At 55.8% G+C, this 16,797-nt stretch overlaps 6 protein-coding genes across 6 annotated transcripts; 3 read left to right on the forward strand and 3 right to left on the reverse strand.

Annotated features, from left to right (window-relative positions):
* Positions 1 to 1,646, reverse strand: IWZ02DRAFT_515572 (uncharacterized protein). Its single transcript, XM_066770654.1, has 4 exons — positions 1,319 to 1,646; positions 1,166 to 1,270; positions 731 to 1,104; positions 1 to 670 (listed from the first exon to the last, which is right to left on the reverse strand). The coding sequence occupies exons 1-4, from the start codon at positions 1,484 to 1,486 to the stop codon at positions 85 to 87; spliced, it is 1,233 nt and encodes a 410-aa protein (XP_066624342.1). The 5' UTR covers positions 1,487 to 1,646; the 3' UTR covers positions 1 to 84.
* A 381-nt stretch (positions 1,647 to 2,027) lies between these two features.
* On the forward strand, positions 2,028 to 4,350 carry IWZ02DRAFT_200215 (putative aryl-alcohol dehydrogenase). The gene is made up of 2 exons (XM_066762557.1): positions 2,028 to 2,576; positions 2,625 to 4,350. The coding sequence occupies exons 1-2, from the start codon at positions 2,352 to 2,354 to the stop codon at positions 4,254 to 4,256; spliced, it is 1,857 nt and encodes a 618-aa protein (XP_066624343.1). The 5' UTR covers positions 2,028 to 2,351; the 3' UTR covers positions 4,257 to 4,350.
* Positions 4,351 to 5,844: 1,494 nt separating this feature from the next.
* Positions 5,845 to 7,827, forward strand: IWZ02DRAFT_488794 (uncharacterized protein; the record flags this gene model as incomplete). Its single annotated transcript, XM_066769500.1, has 3 exons — positions 5,845 to 5,899; positions 6,005 to 6,592; positions 6,650 to 7,827. The coding sequence occupies 3 exons, from the start codon at positions 5,845 to 5,847 to the stop codon at positions 7,825 to 7,827; spliced, it is 1,821 nt and encodes a 606-aa protein (XP_066624344.1).
* Positions 7,828 to 8,269: 442 nt separating this feature from the next.
* IWZ02DRAFT_446007 (CPSF A subunit region-domain-containing protein) lies at positions 8,270 to 12,529 on the reverse strand. Its single transcript, XM_066767200.1, has 3 exons — positions 12,126 to 12,529; positions 9,886 to 11,959; positions 8,270 to 9,824 (listed from the first exon to the last, which is right to left on the reverse strand). The coding sequence occupies exons 1-3, from the start codon at positions 12,367 to 12,369 to the stop codon at positions 8,504 to 8,506; spliced, it is 3,639 nt and encodes a 1,212-aa protein (XP_066624345.1). The 5' UTR covers positions 12,370 to 12,529; the 3' UTR covers positions 8,270 to 8,503.
* A 121-nt stretch (positions 12,530 to 12,650) lies between these two features.
* On the forward strand, positions 12,651 to 14,563 carry IWZ02DRAFT_446009 (zinc-finger of mitochondrial splicing suppressor 51-domain-containing protein). Its single transcript, XM_066767201.1, has 2 exons — positions 12,651 to 14,374; positions 14,443 to 14,563. The coding sequence occupies exon 1, from the start codon at positions 12,685 to 12,687 to the stop codon at positions 14,218 to 14,220; it is 1,536 nt and encodes a 511-aa protein (XP_066624346.1). The 5' UTR covers positions 12,651 to 12,684; the 3' UTR covers positions 14,221 to 14,374; positions 14,443 to 14,563.
* On the reverse strand, positions 14,392 to 16,472 carry IWZ02DRAFT_200269 (MFS multidrug transporter-like protein). The gene is made up of 2 exons (XM_066762558.1): positions 15,516 to 16,472; positions 14,392 to 15,462 (listed from the first exon to the last, which is right to left on the reverse strand). Exons 1-2 carry the CDS (start codon positions 16,375 to 16,377, stop codon positions 14,564 to 14,566), a joined length of 1,761 nt encoding a protein of 586 aa, XP_066624347.1. The 5' UTR covers positions 16,378 to 16,472; the 3' UTR covers positions 14,392 to 14,563.
* Positions 16,473 to 16,797: the final 325 nt, after the last annotated feature.

Below are 16,797 nucleotides of genomic sequence, written 5' to 3' on the forward strand. Positions count from 1 at the left end.
ACGCGAAAAGAAAACGACGCGATCTCCTCGCCTCTTGTCCACTCTTGGGGAAATTCTTAAATTCATCACAGTGCAGTCTTTCTGTCATAACGCATGCAAGATCCTCCTCTGAGAGCTCTCGTCCCCAGCGACGACGCTCTCCCGCTGCTGCTCAAACTTGTCGTCGCTCAGCACCGCGACGCAATGCCGCTCCACGACGACGGTGATTCCGCTCTCTACGTCGACGTCGACGTTGCGGTCATGCTGCTGCTGATACTGCTGCCACGCCGCCTCGCCATCCCTTTTGTCCTCGCTAATAAGCACGCCTTGCACCACCCCTGCTACGTCGCCGCCTTCACTCGACAGCCTGACAAAGTGCTTCGAGCCAGAGCGCACACGATGATGCTCTGCGCCTACGGTGCGCAAATTATAACTCCCACCCGCACCACCACCGCCGCCGCCGCCGCCACCCGTGCTGAAGCCGGAGCCGCTCTTATCGGCGCCCGAGTTTGCGGGCGTGGGGTGGAAGAAGCGCGAGAAGAGGGGCCGCAGCATGGGGATGCAGGAGTTGATAACCGCGACGCTGGTTTCGATAAACGTCCAGGCGCAGCTTTGCTCCATGTCGTGGGAAATGTCGGCGAAGTTGAGCGTTGACAGGACGCGCATGCGGATGATGCTGACGGCTGCGATGCTGGTTTTGGTGTCAGCTGCTGTGTCGTTGGGGAGAGAGGGAGAGGAAAGAAATACGCACAACAGACCAATCCCAAACATCAAATACAGCCCCATCTTAGCACGCCGCGGCATCTGCAGCCTCCTCACCCACGGCAGCGGCAGCAAAATGACAACGACATCCATGATCATATTCAGCGCGCCGATGATGGTAAAACCGATGGGCCGATTGCCGCAGCGGCCGGGCAGCGAGGCGTTCCAGTTCTTCGCAAACGGCCGGCACATGAGCAGGATCTGAAGCACATTGCCAACCCACCAAGCCAGCACAATGGCCATGCATATGTAAGCAAGCCGCTGCAGGGCCGCGTGCGGGAAGACGCGCAGGTAGAAGAAGAGGTACGGGCACTTGACCGACGCGATGGCGATGCCGTAGCAGAATTGGAACGGGATGAGCATCTGCGGACCAAAACCCCGGGTGTTAGCGGCGCGTGGATTGATCGTTTTTGCTCCTCTGTACCTTGAGTATCACAAGTAGATTGTCCATTGGCAGGTATTTGATGTGGATGCCTATTCCTAGAGCTGTCCAGGCAAAGGCTATGCCGACGATGCCATACACGGCTGCCTGGCTAACGGTCAGCCAAGAATTGACAAAGTGAGTCCTAAACTTTACCAGCGCGAGAAGGCAAAAGTAGTCGTCCAGGCCGATTTTCGAATGCTTCATGACCCGCGACACGAACCGTAGACAGACCAGCGCAGTGGCCGAGACGACCAGCACCGTGGCCACCGTCAGTTGTGCCCTAACATCTGCGAATTGGCCGATCGGGTACGATATGACCATGGTGGTGCTGGCAAAAGGCGATTCCGTGGCGTAGGAGAAGATTTCAGCGGCTTGAAGATCGCCATATAGAGGGGATGCAGTGGCGGGATGCTTGTGTGCATTGATATGGCAGGATGAGTGGTGCAAGAGTCATGGCCGTGGTTCGCGTCCAAGGAAAGTGTCCAAACAGTGAGGCTTTCGTTGGAAAACCGACGGTCAGCGACAAACTCGCTTCCATGTCACAGGGGCATCTCTTGCCCTTTCTGATCTGAGGCCCAATCGCGAGTCCATATTACTCGGTTTGGCGTCGCAGAAATCGGACATGGGCGCGAATGGCTGATTTACGCGGCCGGCGACGCCATTGTGCACATTCCTCGTCCAGCATCGTCAGCTTGGTTTGATTTCTTTGTGTATATTTGATGAAAAAGGTTGTCAGGCTCAGGCAAATCCGGTGAACGGGCACCTTTTGTGTAGTGGGTATTATACTTTTGCAGAGTGGGCCCATCATTCCCAGGATAGGATGCGGCACAGCGGCAACGAACCGAACCCCTGAACGTCTCGAACCAATGACAGGAAACGCAACAGTGCATCGCGTAGAATATTTTCTTCGTGAAGATCCAGGCACGTCGAAGATGCCCGGTGGTGTGGTTCTGGTCCCGGGGTCCCTGACTCGTTGGTGAACGCTTCGAGCACAACACCACGACGACCTCGTCCCGTTCCGCATGGCTGGCCGGAGATCTGCACTCCACACGCTGAACAGTCCCGGATCGCTCCACCATCAACTCCTATCGACTCGCGTGTCCGTCCAGCCAGCATTTAAGCCGTGCGAAACGCGTAAGTTGGGTTTCGGTATTGACGTTGCTTCATTCATGCACATCGGCTCAACATGTCCATTGGAGACAGCGATTTCGACTACATCATCGTTGGCGGCGGTACGGCAGGTCTCGTCTTGGCCGCTCGCCTCACTGAGGATGCCGAGAAGCCCAAGTCCGTCTTGGTCATCGAGGCGGGCGCAAATCGCAAGGGGGATGAAAAGGTCGACACGCCCGGAATGATGGCCATCTTGTACGAGGATCCCAGCTACGATTGGGCTTTCATGACGGAGCCTCAGGTACGGCTTCCCGCAGACGAGTCATGTGGTCCGAGACTAATTCAGTAGGCCGGTCTGGATAATCGATCAATTGCTTGCCCTCGTGGTCGACTGCTAGGAGGGTCATCTGCAATCAACTTTTCTGCAATTCTTTACCCCAGCAAAGCCGACTTTGAGTCCTGGGCGGCATTAGGAAACGATGGCTGGGACGCAAAGAACATGGCTCCATATCTGCGAAAGTTCCATAGCTTTTCTCCTGCATCCGAAGCGACTAAAAAACAGCTGCTGCTTGACGATTACATGGATGAGAAGCTGCAGGGCACAAGTAGGCCATTGAAAGTAACCATTCCAGATGGGTATACGCCTTTCAACGAAGCGTGGGTCAAGGGCTTCAAGGAACTCGGTTTCCATCTTCCAGGGGACCCAATCGCGGGCGAGAAGCTTGGTGCCTTCACCAACCCTGTCTGTATCGACCCAATCAAGAAGACCAGAGAGTACTCTGCTTCGGCGTACTTCACTGACGACATTTCGAGCAGGGCCAGCTTGAAAATCCTAACAGAGACGCTCGTTGAAAAGATTGATGTAGTGGCCAACTCCGATAGCTCGGTTATCGCAACTGGGGTGCAAGTAAAGACTAAAGATGGCCAGCGGAAGACGTTCCGAATCAGAGTCGGTGGAGAAGTGATCCTGGCGGCCGGTTCGATCCAATCTCCACAACTACTTGAGCTTTCTGGAATTGGAAATTCTCAAGTGTTGAACAAGCATGAGATTCCGGTCGTCCTGGACCTTCCTGACGTCGGCGAAAACCTTCAAGACCACGTTCTTTCGGCCATTAGCTACGAAATTGCCGATGACCAATTGTCCGCAGATTGTCTGCGCGATCCAGCGCTCTTCGGAGCTGTCCTCCAACAGTACAAGGAGACTCGGAGCGGCCCTTTTTCCGGGACACTCTTGTCCATGGCGTACCTCCCAACTGTTGACGGCAATGGCGCAGTGCCTTCTCCGCAAATCTCTGAGCTTTTCTCAACTCACCTTGACAACACTCCTTACCCGTCCTTTCCTGCCAAAGACGAGCAGTACTCTCCTCTGCGTTCGCGCGTGGCTAGCCCAAAGGAATCCACGGTCGAGTATATGTTTCTCCCGCTTCAGCTCAACACCAATCCTGGGCCGACGACGATGCAGCAGCTACTAGCTCCCAGTACGCCCGGCAACTACATCACCATTGTTGCCATTCTCAACCACCCTTTCTCACGTGGAGACGTGCACATAACATCAGCAGACCCGACGGCGGCTCCACGCATCGACCCGCGTTATCTCAGTCATCCGCTCGACTTGGAGCTGCTGGGACGCCAGACGCAGTTCATTGAGACACTTGTGCGGACTGGGCCATTCAGTGAGGTGCTCAAGAAAGGCGGCAGGACGCTGCCTCCGAATGCTGCAGACGTGTTGGATGATCTGCATGCTGCCAAGCAGCTTGCGAAGCAGCGTGCGTGGACTTGCTTCCATCCATCTGGAACGTGCGCCATGATGCCGAGATCGTTGGGTGGTGTTGTAGATGGCCGGTTGAGAGTTCACGGCACCAAGGGTCTGAGGGTTGTCGACGCAAGCATCTTTCCGCTTGAAACGCTAGGAAACATTCAAGCGACCGTGTATGCCGTCGCAGAGAAGGCGGCCGACATGATCAAGGAGGATGCGAGGTAGACAGGTAGCTGATGAATTTTGAGAGATGATGTTGTTGGGTGGTGGTCGGCGGAAGCGGGAGATGGGCGTTCTACTCCCGTGCCGCGAATAGGATGATCCCTGTTCTTCAGGAACCTGCCTTCGACGTCAGTCCCTCACCTTCTCGCCCCCATCTTCAATGCTCAATCTCACCCACCCCTTCACAACCGAACCGCATTTACAAAAATTGAAGCATCCCAGACAAATTTCCCATTGCCGAAGTCGTCTGGACCCCTCGCGACCCCGCCGCTTATTCCAACCCTGCTGCCTTTGCGTTACTCCCGCCGCGCCACACATCATGGCGACCGTCTACCAGACCTACAGCGCTCATCAGCCGCACGCCTAGATGCCGTTATCCGCCCTCGCATGCCCTCCAATAACTTGCTTCCTTTTTATCTGTCGACTTCGGACGACGTTGCTGCTCAGCCTTGCCACTGTCGCGCCTCCAATCATCGCAGCCCGGCCCTCCGAAGGCGTTTGGCTGAATATCTTGGCTTGTTTGTCTTGAATGCTGGTAGGCAAGAGGCCAGATCGGCGCTGGAATCACCTACATACAGCACAAGGTCTTGTTGTGGGCGTTGGAGCCTTATGCAGCTGAATGAAGCCTGGGAGAAGAAGTACATCGACGAGACACATGGCGACGGCTGGCGTTTGTCGGTCAAGGTAGGTCGGCACGCATCAAAATCGAGGAACACGGCGTTATCCTCTATCGGCATTGTCATCAGGCCTCAAGGTGCCGCCTTTGGGAGACAGATGTTGTGTCAAGTGCTTAGGCGGAATTGGCAGCTCCTGGCGGGAACCATGCTGCGACTGTTGTCACACCAAAAGGGCGGCGAAGCACACTGACATCGCACAAGGATATCAACAGTAAATCGTACCAGCGTTGGTTGGATGGTAGCAGTGGTGGCAGTGAAGCGCAAACCAAAAAAAAGGCACGGTCAGGCAGTGAGCATGCCAAGCCGTGCCTGCCTCACGAGGCTCCGGCTCCTCTCCACTGCAGCAGCGGATGACGGCAGACGGGGCGCGATCTCGGGTAGGACGACGGAAGATTCAATCGCCGCCATAGGCCAATGGCTACCATGGAGGGCGACCATGTGAGATAAGATGGGTAGGGCTCAAAAACTAGGAGGGAGGTAGGGGAGAGTTGCTGCGGCTGGTTACCAATCCATGTGCGTAAGGTAGGGTAAAATTAGTAGAGACAGCCTTGTCGGAAGTGCTTGGGATTTGGCTGGTGGTTCGTCGGGGCTGCGCTGCTTTCGGATGCGATGGGGCCAGATTGGCTGCATATGTGGGAGAAAGTGCCCTTTGGACGAGTTGCGATGGTCGTTGTTATAAGGCTGACGAATTCCTCTTGCTGCCTGTCCCGATTGGCAATGACTAGCAGCAGTGCCTTGACTCCTGAGTCATTTCTTCACCCTGCGATTCCCTTTTAGTTATTTGTGTCTCTACCATCATTCTGTCTTCTCGCTTGCAGCCAGGGCTGAGGCTCTCTGTTTCTATTCGCCCCACTAGAAATCCTTCGAGTGCTTATCCTGGAACGATTCGTTCGCATCGTCGTTTTATTACCAAAATGGGATCGCATCAGACTATGAAAAAGCCAAAGAAGCTCATAGTGTGCTGTGATGGTAGGTTTTGAGCTTTTCTTTCCTCGTCTTGCATTATGTGATACAATTCCACACAGATGTTGTCCATCTCCGAACTCTGCATATAACTATGCTTACTTTGCTCAGGAACATGGATGGACTCCGACAACGGCATCATAAATGAAGGCACCTGGCTATCTCCCAAATGGGAACTTCAGACGCCTTCAAACGTGACGCGCATCGGACGAGCCATTCTGGCCGAAGACGCACAGGACCACCCGCAAATCGTCTACTATCAAGCAGGCGTGGGATGTGGCACCAGCTGGGTCGACCACATCATAGGCGGCGGCGTTGGAGCCGGGCTGTCGGAAAACGTGCGCGAAGCATACAGCTTCCTGGCCAACAACTACACCGACGGCGACTCCATCTACCTGATTGGCTTTTCCAGGGGCGCCTTTACGGCCCGCTGCATTGCTAGTCTGATTGGTGGCATAGGACTGCTGACCAAGGATGGCTTGTCGTACTTTTCTCGTGTCTTTGAGGACTGGCAGAATGCCGGACAGCAAGGATACGTCCCGTCGATCATGAATGACGTCCACGAGTTTGAGCTTGACAAGGTCGATTCCAAAAACGTGGATGAGTACTTGAACGCGTACAAGGAGGAGCTCATGCACCTGAGAATGGGCTTGACCCGTGAAGTCAAGATCAAAGCGATTGGAGTCTGGGATACTGTTGGTAAGTGAAGTCTCGTTTCCTCTGGTCGGAAATGTTTTGAATGCTGAACGCTTCCAGGAGCTCTCGGCATCCCAACAACGCCATGGCTTCAGAGCCTTGGTGTGCCCGCCTTTTTGCGCCCACTCCATCCCTACCGCTTCATGGACACGTCGCTTGGGAACCACATTGAGTTTGCGTTCCAAGCCCTCGCCCTAGACGAGCGGCGAACGGCGTACAGCCCAGCCGTGTGGTCAAGACCAGCAAACTGCAAGACGACCGTCAAGCAAGTCTGGTTTCCAGGCGTGCACTCCAACGTCGGCGGCAGCTACGAAGACACGGGGCTGTCAGATATCACGCTGGCCTGGATGATGGACCAGCTGGCCGACCCGGCCGTCGGCATCGAGTTCGACGAGACGTACCTGGCCAAAGCCTGGGCGCACAACAAGGACTTTTACGTCGAGCAGAACGCAGAGGCGGCGGCAGCAGCGCATCAGCGCTCTCGCACGCTGCCCACATACCTCGCTCACCACTCGACCACCACCAACACCAACAACGGCGGCATCAACCGCCGCCCAACACCGCACCCCACCCTCACCTCCACCACCCCCAACCCCAGACCCACACCACCACCACCACCACCACCAGCAGCTCGCCGACGCCACACAACCAAGCACCGCAGCGACAACCTCGACCCAACCGGCCCGCACTGGGGCCTAACGCGCCTCTACAACAGCGCCGCGAGCCTAACCTGCCTCGCAGGCGTCGCACCACGGACACCCGGCCTCTACGCCGCAACCAACTACACAACAGGCAAACCGGACTTCTCGCAGCCCCTCCGCGACACGCGCGAAAGCATACACAGCAGCGTGCGCATCCGGCTCAGCAGCGCCGCCGGCCACTCCTACGACGGCAAAGGCAAGTACAGCGCCGTCGCACTAATCAAGACCGGCTACGTGCTCGAAGCGCCCGGCGTGCCGTTCCGCGACGACGAGGACCTCGACAACGAAGTCTTGCTCGAGGTTGCCGATGTCGAGATCAATGGCGTCATGAGGACGCGGGTTGAGCCGGAGCGATGTTGGCGTTGGGTTCTGTATGATGGCGCTGATCGCAGGAGTGGGGTCGATGTTGAGGAGATGCGCGTGCGGAAGGTGCTGAGGGAGGAGCCGCTGGGCAGGTTTGAGAGGATGCTGCTCGCGTGCGACAAGGCCATGTGTGCCAAGGTGTTGGGGAGCGCGGATGATGTGCTGGTGGGGTAGGTGTTGGGCTCGATGGATTGTCGTGACGGAAGGGAGAAGAGGGGAGAGGTAGTCTGAGAGCGTCGTTTCTTTTCGGTGATGTGTCGGCGCATGAGCTTGGCTTGATTGATGGTACGTCAACTCGCGAAGGATGGATAGAGGTACTCCAGGCGTTTGTTTGCTGTTGTTTGTTTTTCGAGGTGAGCGTTTAAGAGAGAGAGGGCGTTCGGGTAGGAACAAGACCATGCCTCCATCTCAACCGCATATTTAGTCATACCAATCTACTACCACACATGCTCATCGCTTTACCACCTTCTGTCTCTTCATGCGCCAGAAACTAAACTAGGTCCCCACGTCACACTAGGTTGCCCACTGAACGTCTTTTGCTTATAACCTAACTTTTCACGTGAGTAGCCTTGCAGAGCTCGACGTTCGTGCGCCAAGGCAAAGACATTGAGACAATACCGGTGATTGATTGACCAGGAATGAAAGGAGAACGAAGAAAGTTTTCTTGAGTACCTACGTAACAAACTTTTCTGGTGGTAGTATAACGTACGGACCTAACGACCAACCGACGGACGCTTATATAGATAGCACAGGGACCGCGTTGCATCCACATCAACGAGAAAAACCCCAACCAACACACCACTCCGCACTCCATCAACCGCCAGCCAGAACGCTCCAGCAACAACGAAATCTAATATGCAACCCTAGTCCGCATATCGCCAATCTTGCGCTCGACCTCCCTGACACTGCGATCCAACTCGGCGGCGATGCCCTCCTTCTTGTCGCGCGGCAGGCGGAGGAAGCGCTCGCACAGGTCGCCGTCGATGACGCCCTTGACGGGGACGTAGTAGCTGCGGAAGGCGAGGTGGTCGCGGCCGGCAATAGGCGGGTCCTCAGTGCGCAACTGCTGCTCCAGACTCTGGAAAAAGTCGACGTCCTCGCGCGACACGAACGGCACCAGGATGCCGAGCGAGCCTTGGAATCCGCTCCATAGGAGCAGGTCGCGCCCGCCTGCTACGAGAGACGTTTTTTGGATCGATGTGGGAATGTCTTGAGTGTAAAAGTGCGCCAGCAGCTCGAGCCGGTTCGGTGTGCCTTGCAGGTAGCCCCGCTCGTTGAGGAGGTGAGAGCCTGAGCCTTCTTCGTCTGCTTCTTCTGATATCTTGGGTGGGCAACGCACCAGCCATAGGTTGCCAAAGCGGTCGCCGCCGGCTGTGGTCTCGTAGTCGACCATTGTCGTGCAGGTTGTGTAGCGATGAATGGTGTCGTCGCAAAAAGGAATCAGCCGGTTGTCTTGGAATTTGTAGACGACATATGTCACGGACTGCTGGACGTCGGAACAAATGATGCGTGAGCCTTGGGTTTGGAGGCCGCAGAGAAGTGTCGGGACCACATTCATGGCTTGGGATTTTCGGAGAAGTTGCTTCAGACCGAGGTCGTAGATGCGCAAGTCGGTGCCCACGCCGGCAAGAAGACGTCCTTGGAAGGGGAGAAGTGCTTGAGGGGGAGCTTCAGTCTTGGTCTTGAGGATGAATTCGAGGTCGCGCCCCTTGTCGTGCAAACGGTAGACATGAATATACCCGCAGGTAAAAGTGCGCGGAGCTGCAACCAAGTCCTTGGCAGTGCCAACACAGAGGAAAGTCTCTTGGTTTTGCGACTCAAATGGTGCCAGGCACATGCTAACGATACTTTCGTTCTCCTGAAGCTCCATGGTATGGACGACCCGCTTCTCATTGACCGGGTCGACAATCTGTACGCAAGAAGCCCAGTGGCTCCTACCTCGAGGATAACCAAAATCTTCCGGAGAAAGGACTGGTGCCTCGCCGTTCTGTGCCTTGGTAGTTTGGTCCTGGATTAATGCATTTCGCGTGGTAGACGACAAGACATTGTTGTCAGCCTCGCTGACGAAGAACAGAGGCTCCGTTGGGTGTCGCACGAGCTGCCGAGGAGTGTACATGAGTGGGATGCTCTCTTTGAGCAAATTGTTGGAAAGGTTTTCGATGGTGAAAATGCTATTACCACGTTAGTTTGACTCTCCTCCGTGCTTGAAAAACACTCAATTGCCAAACTTACCGAAGATGTGCGCCTTGGATACCAACCATACCCTGTGTGCACTGCTCGCTGTTAAAGCTCCACCCCCATTCAAGGGGTGGGTAGGCCAGTGGAGTGAGCGTAAACGCCTTAGTCTGCTGATCGGCGTAGCCCAGCCATGAGCGGGTACTCGTCGCCAACACGGCAGTCTGGTCTTGCACAGTGACGCGGAAGAGCTTGACGGCCCTGGCACCGAGGAAACGGGTACGAGTATCGGTGAGCTCGCCTGTTATCTCGTCCAGGACGGTACGGAGGTAGACACCAGAGTACAGGCCGATGTGAAGGTAGAGAGTGGAACCTCCTGACGAAGAATCGGCCATGGCCATGATCCTGAGCGCTGAAGGAGCCGAGGTAAGAGCCTGCACTGACTTGCTCTCGAGAGTAGAGTCGGGATCTAAACTTAAGATACGGACTGTCGAGTCGTCACAGCCAACTGCCAGGAAAGAGCTGCGCATTCTGCCTTCTGGCACCTCTCCAAGACTCAAGCACGTCACAGTACCACTCATCTCTTTCTTCTCGTCGTATTCGGCCAGACTACCATCGCTGTCCATTTCAAAGTAGACAATCTCGCCCGAACTAAGCGCAACCGCTACTTGGCGTTCGTTGGTACTGGCAGCGACAATGGTCCTGTGGTTTGGAACTGGCCATTCGTTGATATGGCCTCCGGCTTGAATGTGGCGAATACCTCTCTGGTGCACTTGAATGAGAGCATCTTCTCCCAAGAGCTGCACGGCCAGTGTCGAGACTTGGGTCAGAAATCCAGTGTCGGTAACTTCCTCTACAGTCTCGCCGATTCCAAGGACTAAAGTACCATTGGTAAACGACAGGATAATGTACGAGTCGTACTCGTCGTCCTTTCGAATCTTCGTAGTCCAAACAGCTTCTGGCATGCTGGGCAATTCCGATTCAACAAGCTCAGAGACTTCCAAGCCATGCTTGAGCGACTTGAATGAGCTGCGGGCACCAGTGCCGCAAATGGAGTAGATTTGGGGAGCATCTTCATCCGTCAGGTTGGCAACCTTGCAATCGAGCGTAGGGTTCATGCTGTCGACGGCCTGGACGAGCGAGATGTTTTCTGGGCCACGAGGAACAAAGTAGACGGGTTCATAAGGCTGAGTGTGGTCCGGGTCGAAATCGTCGCTAATGAATTCAGTCTCATTGTCGTCGTCTCCTAGCTTCTCGAACTGATAGAAGTGGTGGTTGCCAGACTCTGTGGCAACAAAGAGATATCCGGTCTTCAAGATGCAAAGGCTAGCCGCAGGTGGGACCGTATCAAAGTACTTGATCTTCAAGCGCTTGACGTCGCCCGTAGGCTGGTCCTGCTCGTCCTCGACCATGTCGACGGTGACCTTGAAGAGATCGCCATCTTCGGTTTGCAGGAGAAAGAAAAAGGCACCACGCATCTTGTGCATGACTCCAGCGGTAATAGATCTTTTCCGCGCCGGGTCCTCTGTTGCTCCTCTGCGCCGAGGAATGGCGACTCTAAAGATATCTTGATTGCTGTGGCGGTACGTGATGGTCTCTTCGGCACATACCAACACTCCGCTAGGACCATCCTGTCCACCAGGAACTTGGAAAAGCATGTTGGCCGTGCGATCCACAATGTCAGACCACTTCCGGACCACGTGGTTTAGGCCCAGATCCAACTCGTAGTAAACCAACTCTTTTTGTTTTTCGAGAGCAACCTCGCCCGTCGAGTCTTGGTCGACTTCGTCATAGTCCATCTCCAAGGCGGCAAAAATGGGATTCTCATATCCCACATCCAATCCCACCAGTGCAAACACCAAAGTCTGAGGTTTGTGAGCCTCGAGCGGAGATGATATGACAAGATTGGCTTCGGCGTTCCGGTTGAGCACGTAGACGAATTTGTTCTTTTCGATCGAGGCAATCATGCAGGCGCGGCCTTTGGGATCCGTGGCGAGGTACTGGCCGGGGACAACACGGCGAACGCCCGACTTGCCAAAAGTCTCGAGCTGGGGGCGAGTAAACTCATTCTTGGCGGGGAGGTACTCGAGGACGGAGATTCGTCCAGAATCAGATCCCACAATTATGTAATCTAGAGGCAAAAATGGTCACTATCTCTTCTCTGTCAAGACATAGCTTGCCCGAGCGAGGCGTCAATTCATCCAAGCCGGGTCCGAGGCGCGATGCGATGGAGCTGGTCGCGTACTTGGAGAATCACTATACAGCCCTGCAAAAATGGCGAATGTTCTGTGACATACCTTTATTAGATCCTGCGAGCCTGAATGCAGCAAGACTGCGAATGATGCCAAAGGCATTGTGAGAGAGCAAAGTGGTAACTCTCTGCGCTTGCGCATCGATTCGATAAAGTGTTATGTTGGTCCCCGAGGCCGTAATGATCTGCTGCTCCTTGGTTCCGGCGAATTGGCCAAGTACAGCCTGCGTGATAGCGCTGGGAGGCTGGATGGCTAGGGAGTACATGAACAAATTGGACGTGGTCGCCATGGCGAAGGATGCTGTCGGCCTGGCGGCCTCGAGCGGGAGTTTCGGCGGCTTTCACAGTCGGACAGCAGCGTTGGGTCAGGCAAGAGGGCAGCGGTCGTCCCCGTTGGCAAGAGGTGAAGGTGTTTGGGAACACTGAGTTTTGTTTGACAGAATGGTGAGTGATGGCGTAGGCGACGCGGCGCGGAGGTCGCGCATTAGGTTGGGAGCTCCCGGCAGAAATTCTGCCGGCGGTGTGGCCAGCGCGTCATGACGGCAGCTTTCCTTCGAGCCTGCACCGTTCGCTGTCAATCCCACCATCAAACCTCCAGGCCCAGGATGCGCTCGAGATCGACATGCCAGCGCTGTCTGGCCGCAGTTCAGACGGCTGCCCGCCAGTCTTCGACCCCGCGACTTCAGCAATTGCAGGCCGGCGCTCGCCGCTGGTCAAGTAATCAGTCCACCATCACCACCAGATCCCCGGCTACTGCTCAGCCAAAAATCGCAAGGCGTGGCATCTCGTCTGCTGGTCGGAATTCTGCAGCCGCTGGACAGGCTCAAGCGACCGACCGCTCGAGTGCCTCGGGGTCCCACGAGTACAACAACATCTTGTTGAAACCAAACAACCTCTTCCACTCCTTCAGCAATTCTCCCTCCCCCGAGATCCGTCGTCGCGCGGCCTTCATAAAACAACACGCATACTGCCCGCATCCCTCCCACCAACAAACGCGCATACCCACCAACCCGGAAGACCCCGAGGCAGCAAAATCCGTCAATGCCTCGCTCCCACCAGCACACGTCCGCTACGAGTGCGCCGACTGCGGAATCCCGGTTTCTTGCAGCGAGGAACACTTTGCGGACGACTATGAGAAGCACCTGGAAATTTGCGACATCTTGCGTCAGATCAACGAGGACGACCACGACTTGCTGTCGGGACGCTTTTTCCCCGAGTTCGAGTACCCAGGCATGCAAATGGACGAGGCCCTGATCAACTTTACGAGCTGGGATACCTACTTTTACTCGAGAGACCACAAAGCCATTGATTCTGAGCGCAGCCTGAGGCAAGTCACGCGCCTTTTGACGTATCCTGCGACAATTGGCAGCTTCTTGCATGAGCTCTCTCCGTACAGCATCAAGAGCGGCGGCCGCCTGACCGTCGAGGGTCTCAAGTCGCTATCAGCTCTGCGCTACACATTGCACCCGCCCAAGACGGGCGCTGGCGCCGACATCAAGGGCCTGCGGCTCAACCCGCCGCCAGTCCGTCTGTTCATTCTAGGCGCGCGCGCCGAGTCTTCGCTGCCGCGCGAAGTGTGGCACCAATTGGCAAACATGTTCCCACGCGCAACCTTCCACCTCATCTTCATCGGACCAGAGTCGATGGCAAACCGGGACGACGAGTTTCCCTTGCCGCCGCGCACGCCGGCCAACCCCTTCGGCGCCATTGTCGAGGACCGCATCAGCCACAACCTCAAGATCAGCACGTACGTCGAGTATTACCACACGCTGCACGAAGCGCACCAATTCTACCCCTACGACCCGTACTTTGACTGCTTCGTCCTGTTCCATCCGGGCCTGGGCCACCCGGCCTCGGAGCACGAGTGGGCCAACACCATCCCGCAGCTCCTCGAGACAAAGGTGCCCGTCCTCGTCACCGGCTACACCGAGTTCGACATGCAGCGCGACCTCAAATGGGTGCAGGACACGGTCGGCGGCGAGGTCGACCTCTTGCTGCAGCCCGGCGAGAATCGCTTCCGCAGCTTGCGCTGGGACCTGAACGATTTCGACCCGCAGGACATTAGCTGCGGCAACTGGGGCGTGTGGGCGTTTAGAGGAAAGAGGTACGAGGCCACTATGAAGGAGGAGCCGTCGTCGTAGGCAGAGGCAAAGAGGAGGGCGTCAGCGGCCGGGCTATTTCGGTAGCCATGGCGCAGCAGAAAAATTAGGCGTAGTATCACGCAGTGTTTACTTGGACAGCGTGTACATAAATCTACTTTGTGTGTGTATTAGTGCAGTCTATTTTGGATCTTTGGTATATCAACCACTCCTGAAAATGCTTGTCGTCCATCATGAATATGCGTACGCTAAAAGAGAAAACAGAGAAAAATTCCCAACGCCAACGCTATGCGCTCGTCCAACTTTTCAAACTCACCGAAAATGTGTCACGATATGAACGCTCTCTCTATCCCTCAAACCAATTTTTTGCACCGCAGAAAGCGAATCATGGACCAGCCGCAAAGCGGCTCTTCATCCTCAACTTCTCACCATACAACCACAGCAGAATCGGCGCGGGCACACCCAGCGCCAGCCCCAAAAACGCCAACAAACTATTGCCCCACCCCATATCCAGCGCCTGGTACAAATACGGGGCGAAAAGCGGGAAACCGAAGCCCGCCAAACTGCGCAAGACAGCAGCCGCACTGATAGCACTGGCCGCAAAGCGCGCATAGCTATCAACGAGGTAGGTCTGGATGCACTGAAACGCGACGATGGTACCGGAAGCGAAGAGCGCGGCGCCGATGTTGGGCATGATCCAGTGGATGCGGTAGTAGGCGGACCAGCCGTACCAGAAGAGGCCGACGGGGACGAGCAGGCTGGCGGGGACCATGAGCGGGACGCGGAATTCGGGGCGGCCGACGCCGTTGTTGCGGGCTTTGAGTCGCGCGTAGATGCGGTCGTTGATGGGCGCGGAGATTTGCGTGCCGAGGAAGAAGCCCAGGCCGAGCGAGATGTAGTTGAGGCCGCCGATGCCGATGCGCTCGTTGTAGGTTTTTGTCCAGAGCGTGGGGAAGGTGGACAGCACCAGGTACATGAGCCCGTACAGGAAGGCCATGTAGACGGCCAGGAATTGCACGATGGGTTGCGTGCCGAGGAGGCGGAAGGGTCGGATTAAGGCGGTTCCGAGGACGGTGCTGAGGCTCTTGTCTGGTGTCTCGTACTCGGTGTGTAGCGCTGGGTTGTTGGTTTCTTTGCGGAGAGCTGCCGCTTTGCGGTTGAGGAGGACGGGGGCGTAGGTCTCTTGCAGAAAGAAGAGGCCGGAAATTTGGATGATGGCGTCGGCGATGCTGGTTGCCCAAAAGACCCAGCGCCAGGTGCTGTTTTCGGCAATGAAGCCACCAGCTGTGGAGAATTAGTTACACGGTTCAGGGATCGTGTGGATTGAGAAGACGTACCGATTGGACCTACTGCTGGGCCGAGCAGTGGTGCCAGACTGTAAATCGCTATGGCTTTCCCTCTTTCTTCGGGTCTGAACATATCAGAAAGAACACCACCTCCAATTCCCAAGGGTGCAGAGCCTCCGAGACCTGAGAGAAATCGAAAGGCAATCATCTGCCCTTTTGTCTGCGCGAAGCCACATCCCAGATTCCAGGCCAAATAAAAGAGGTTGGAAAGCTGAAGGACAGGGACTCTGCCGTAAATCTCAGACAGAGGTCCTAAGAAGAGGGGACCAATGGCATAGGCCAGAACAAAGATGGACAGGGACAGTTGTTGTTCAATTTCCGTCGTGATGTTCAGATCTTTTGATATGGAGCTCAGTGCCGGAGCCACCATGGACGAGGACACGGGTGAGATGAAGGTGAATGACGACACGATAAGCGTGGCAGCCCATCTCCGCTTCATTGACCAATTCTTGGGAATGGCAGGGTCATCGGGACCACTGAACGTCACGAGGTTTGGCTCCTTCCGAGAGCGCGAGGAGACTGCCTTTTCGAGGGCTGGATCGGGGCCCAACTCGACATCTCGCTCATCTGGAATGCCGTCGCGCATCTCAGGCACGGCCTCGTGTCCGTCTGTTGGTTTTTCGTTCTCCGTCCCTGCGCGATCCTTGTCGGTCGACGAGCTGGATGACGTAGTTTGCCGTGTGACGACAGTGTCGTCCGAATCCTCGACTTCTTCGCCGGCCGCATGGTCGTGGTGGTAGACACCTTGGTCGTCGAGGTGATGGGTCGAGTAGACGCGTTGGAGAGACGTGCTTGCTGGTCTGCTCGGACGAGATCTCGTTTGCGATAGCGATAGGTTGGAATCGTCGACCATTTTGAGTTTGTGCAGGGGTGGCGGCCGCGGGTCGAAAGCTTAGCAAAGCTTGTCTGGTTGCTGTCCCTGGAAAAACAGCGTGGCGGCAAGAAAAAGGCCATGACGGGGAGGACGACAGTTTTATGTGGCAGTAAACTGAGAGGTTGACCGGAATTAGTAGATTAAGTCCAGGCGGAAGGTGGTCCTCCCGATGCCACGGCACAAGGAGTGCCTTCTACCATCTGCATTCCCCGATGCCCGGTGGAGACGGTCGTTTGTTCTAGCGAATGTCCTATCAGCCCAAAGGTCTTCAAGAGGCGCTAAGAGATGCGATTGAGGGCTGATTGGCCACACGTCAGCAGCGTACCGTACGTGTGCGATTCCTCAGCTGCTGTCGTCGGGAACGGACCACAAGAGTTTGCCCGTGTCCGACCACACGGA

This window comes from Phyllosticta citriasiana (assembly GCF_038021145.1).
Source record: "Phyllosticta citriasiana strain CBS 120426 chromosome Unknown IWZ02scaffold_4, whole genome shotgun sequence".
Classification (NCBI taxonomy): Eukaryota; Fungi; Ascomycota; class Dothideomycetes; order Botryosphaeriales; family Phyllostictaceae; genus Phyllosticta; species Phyllosticta citriasiana.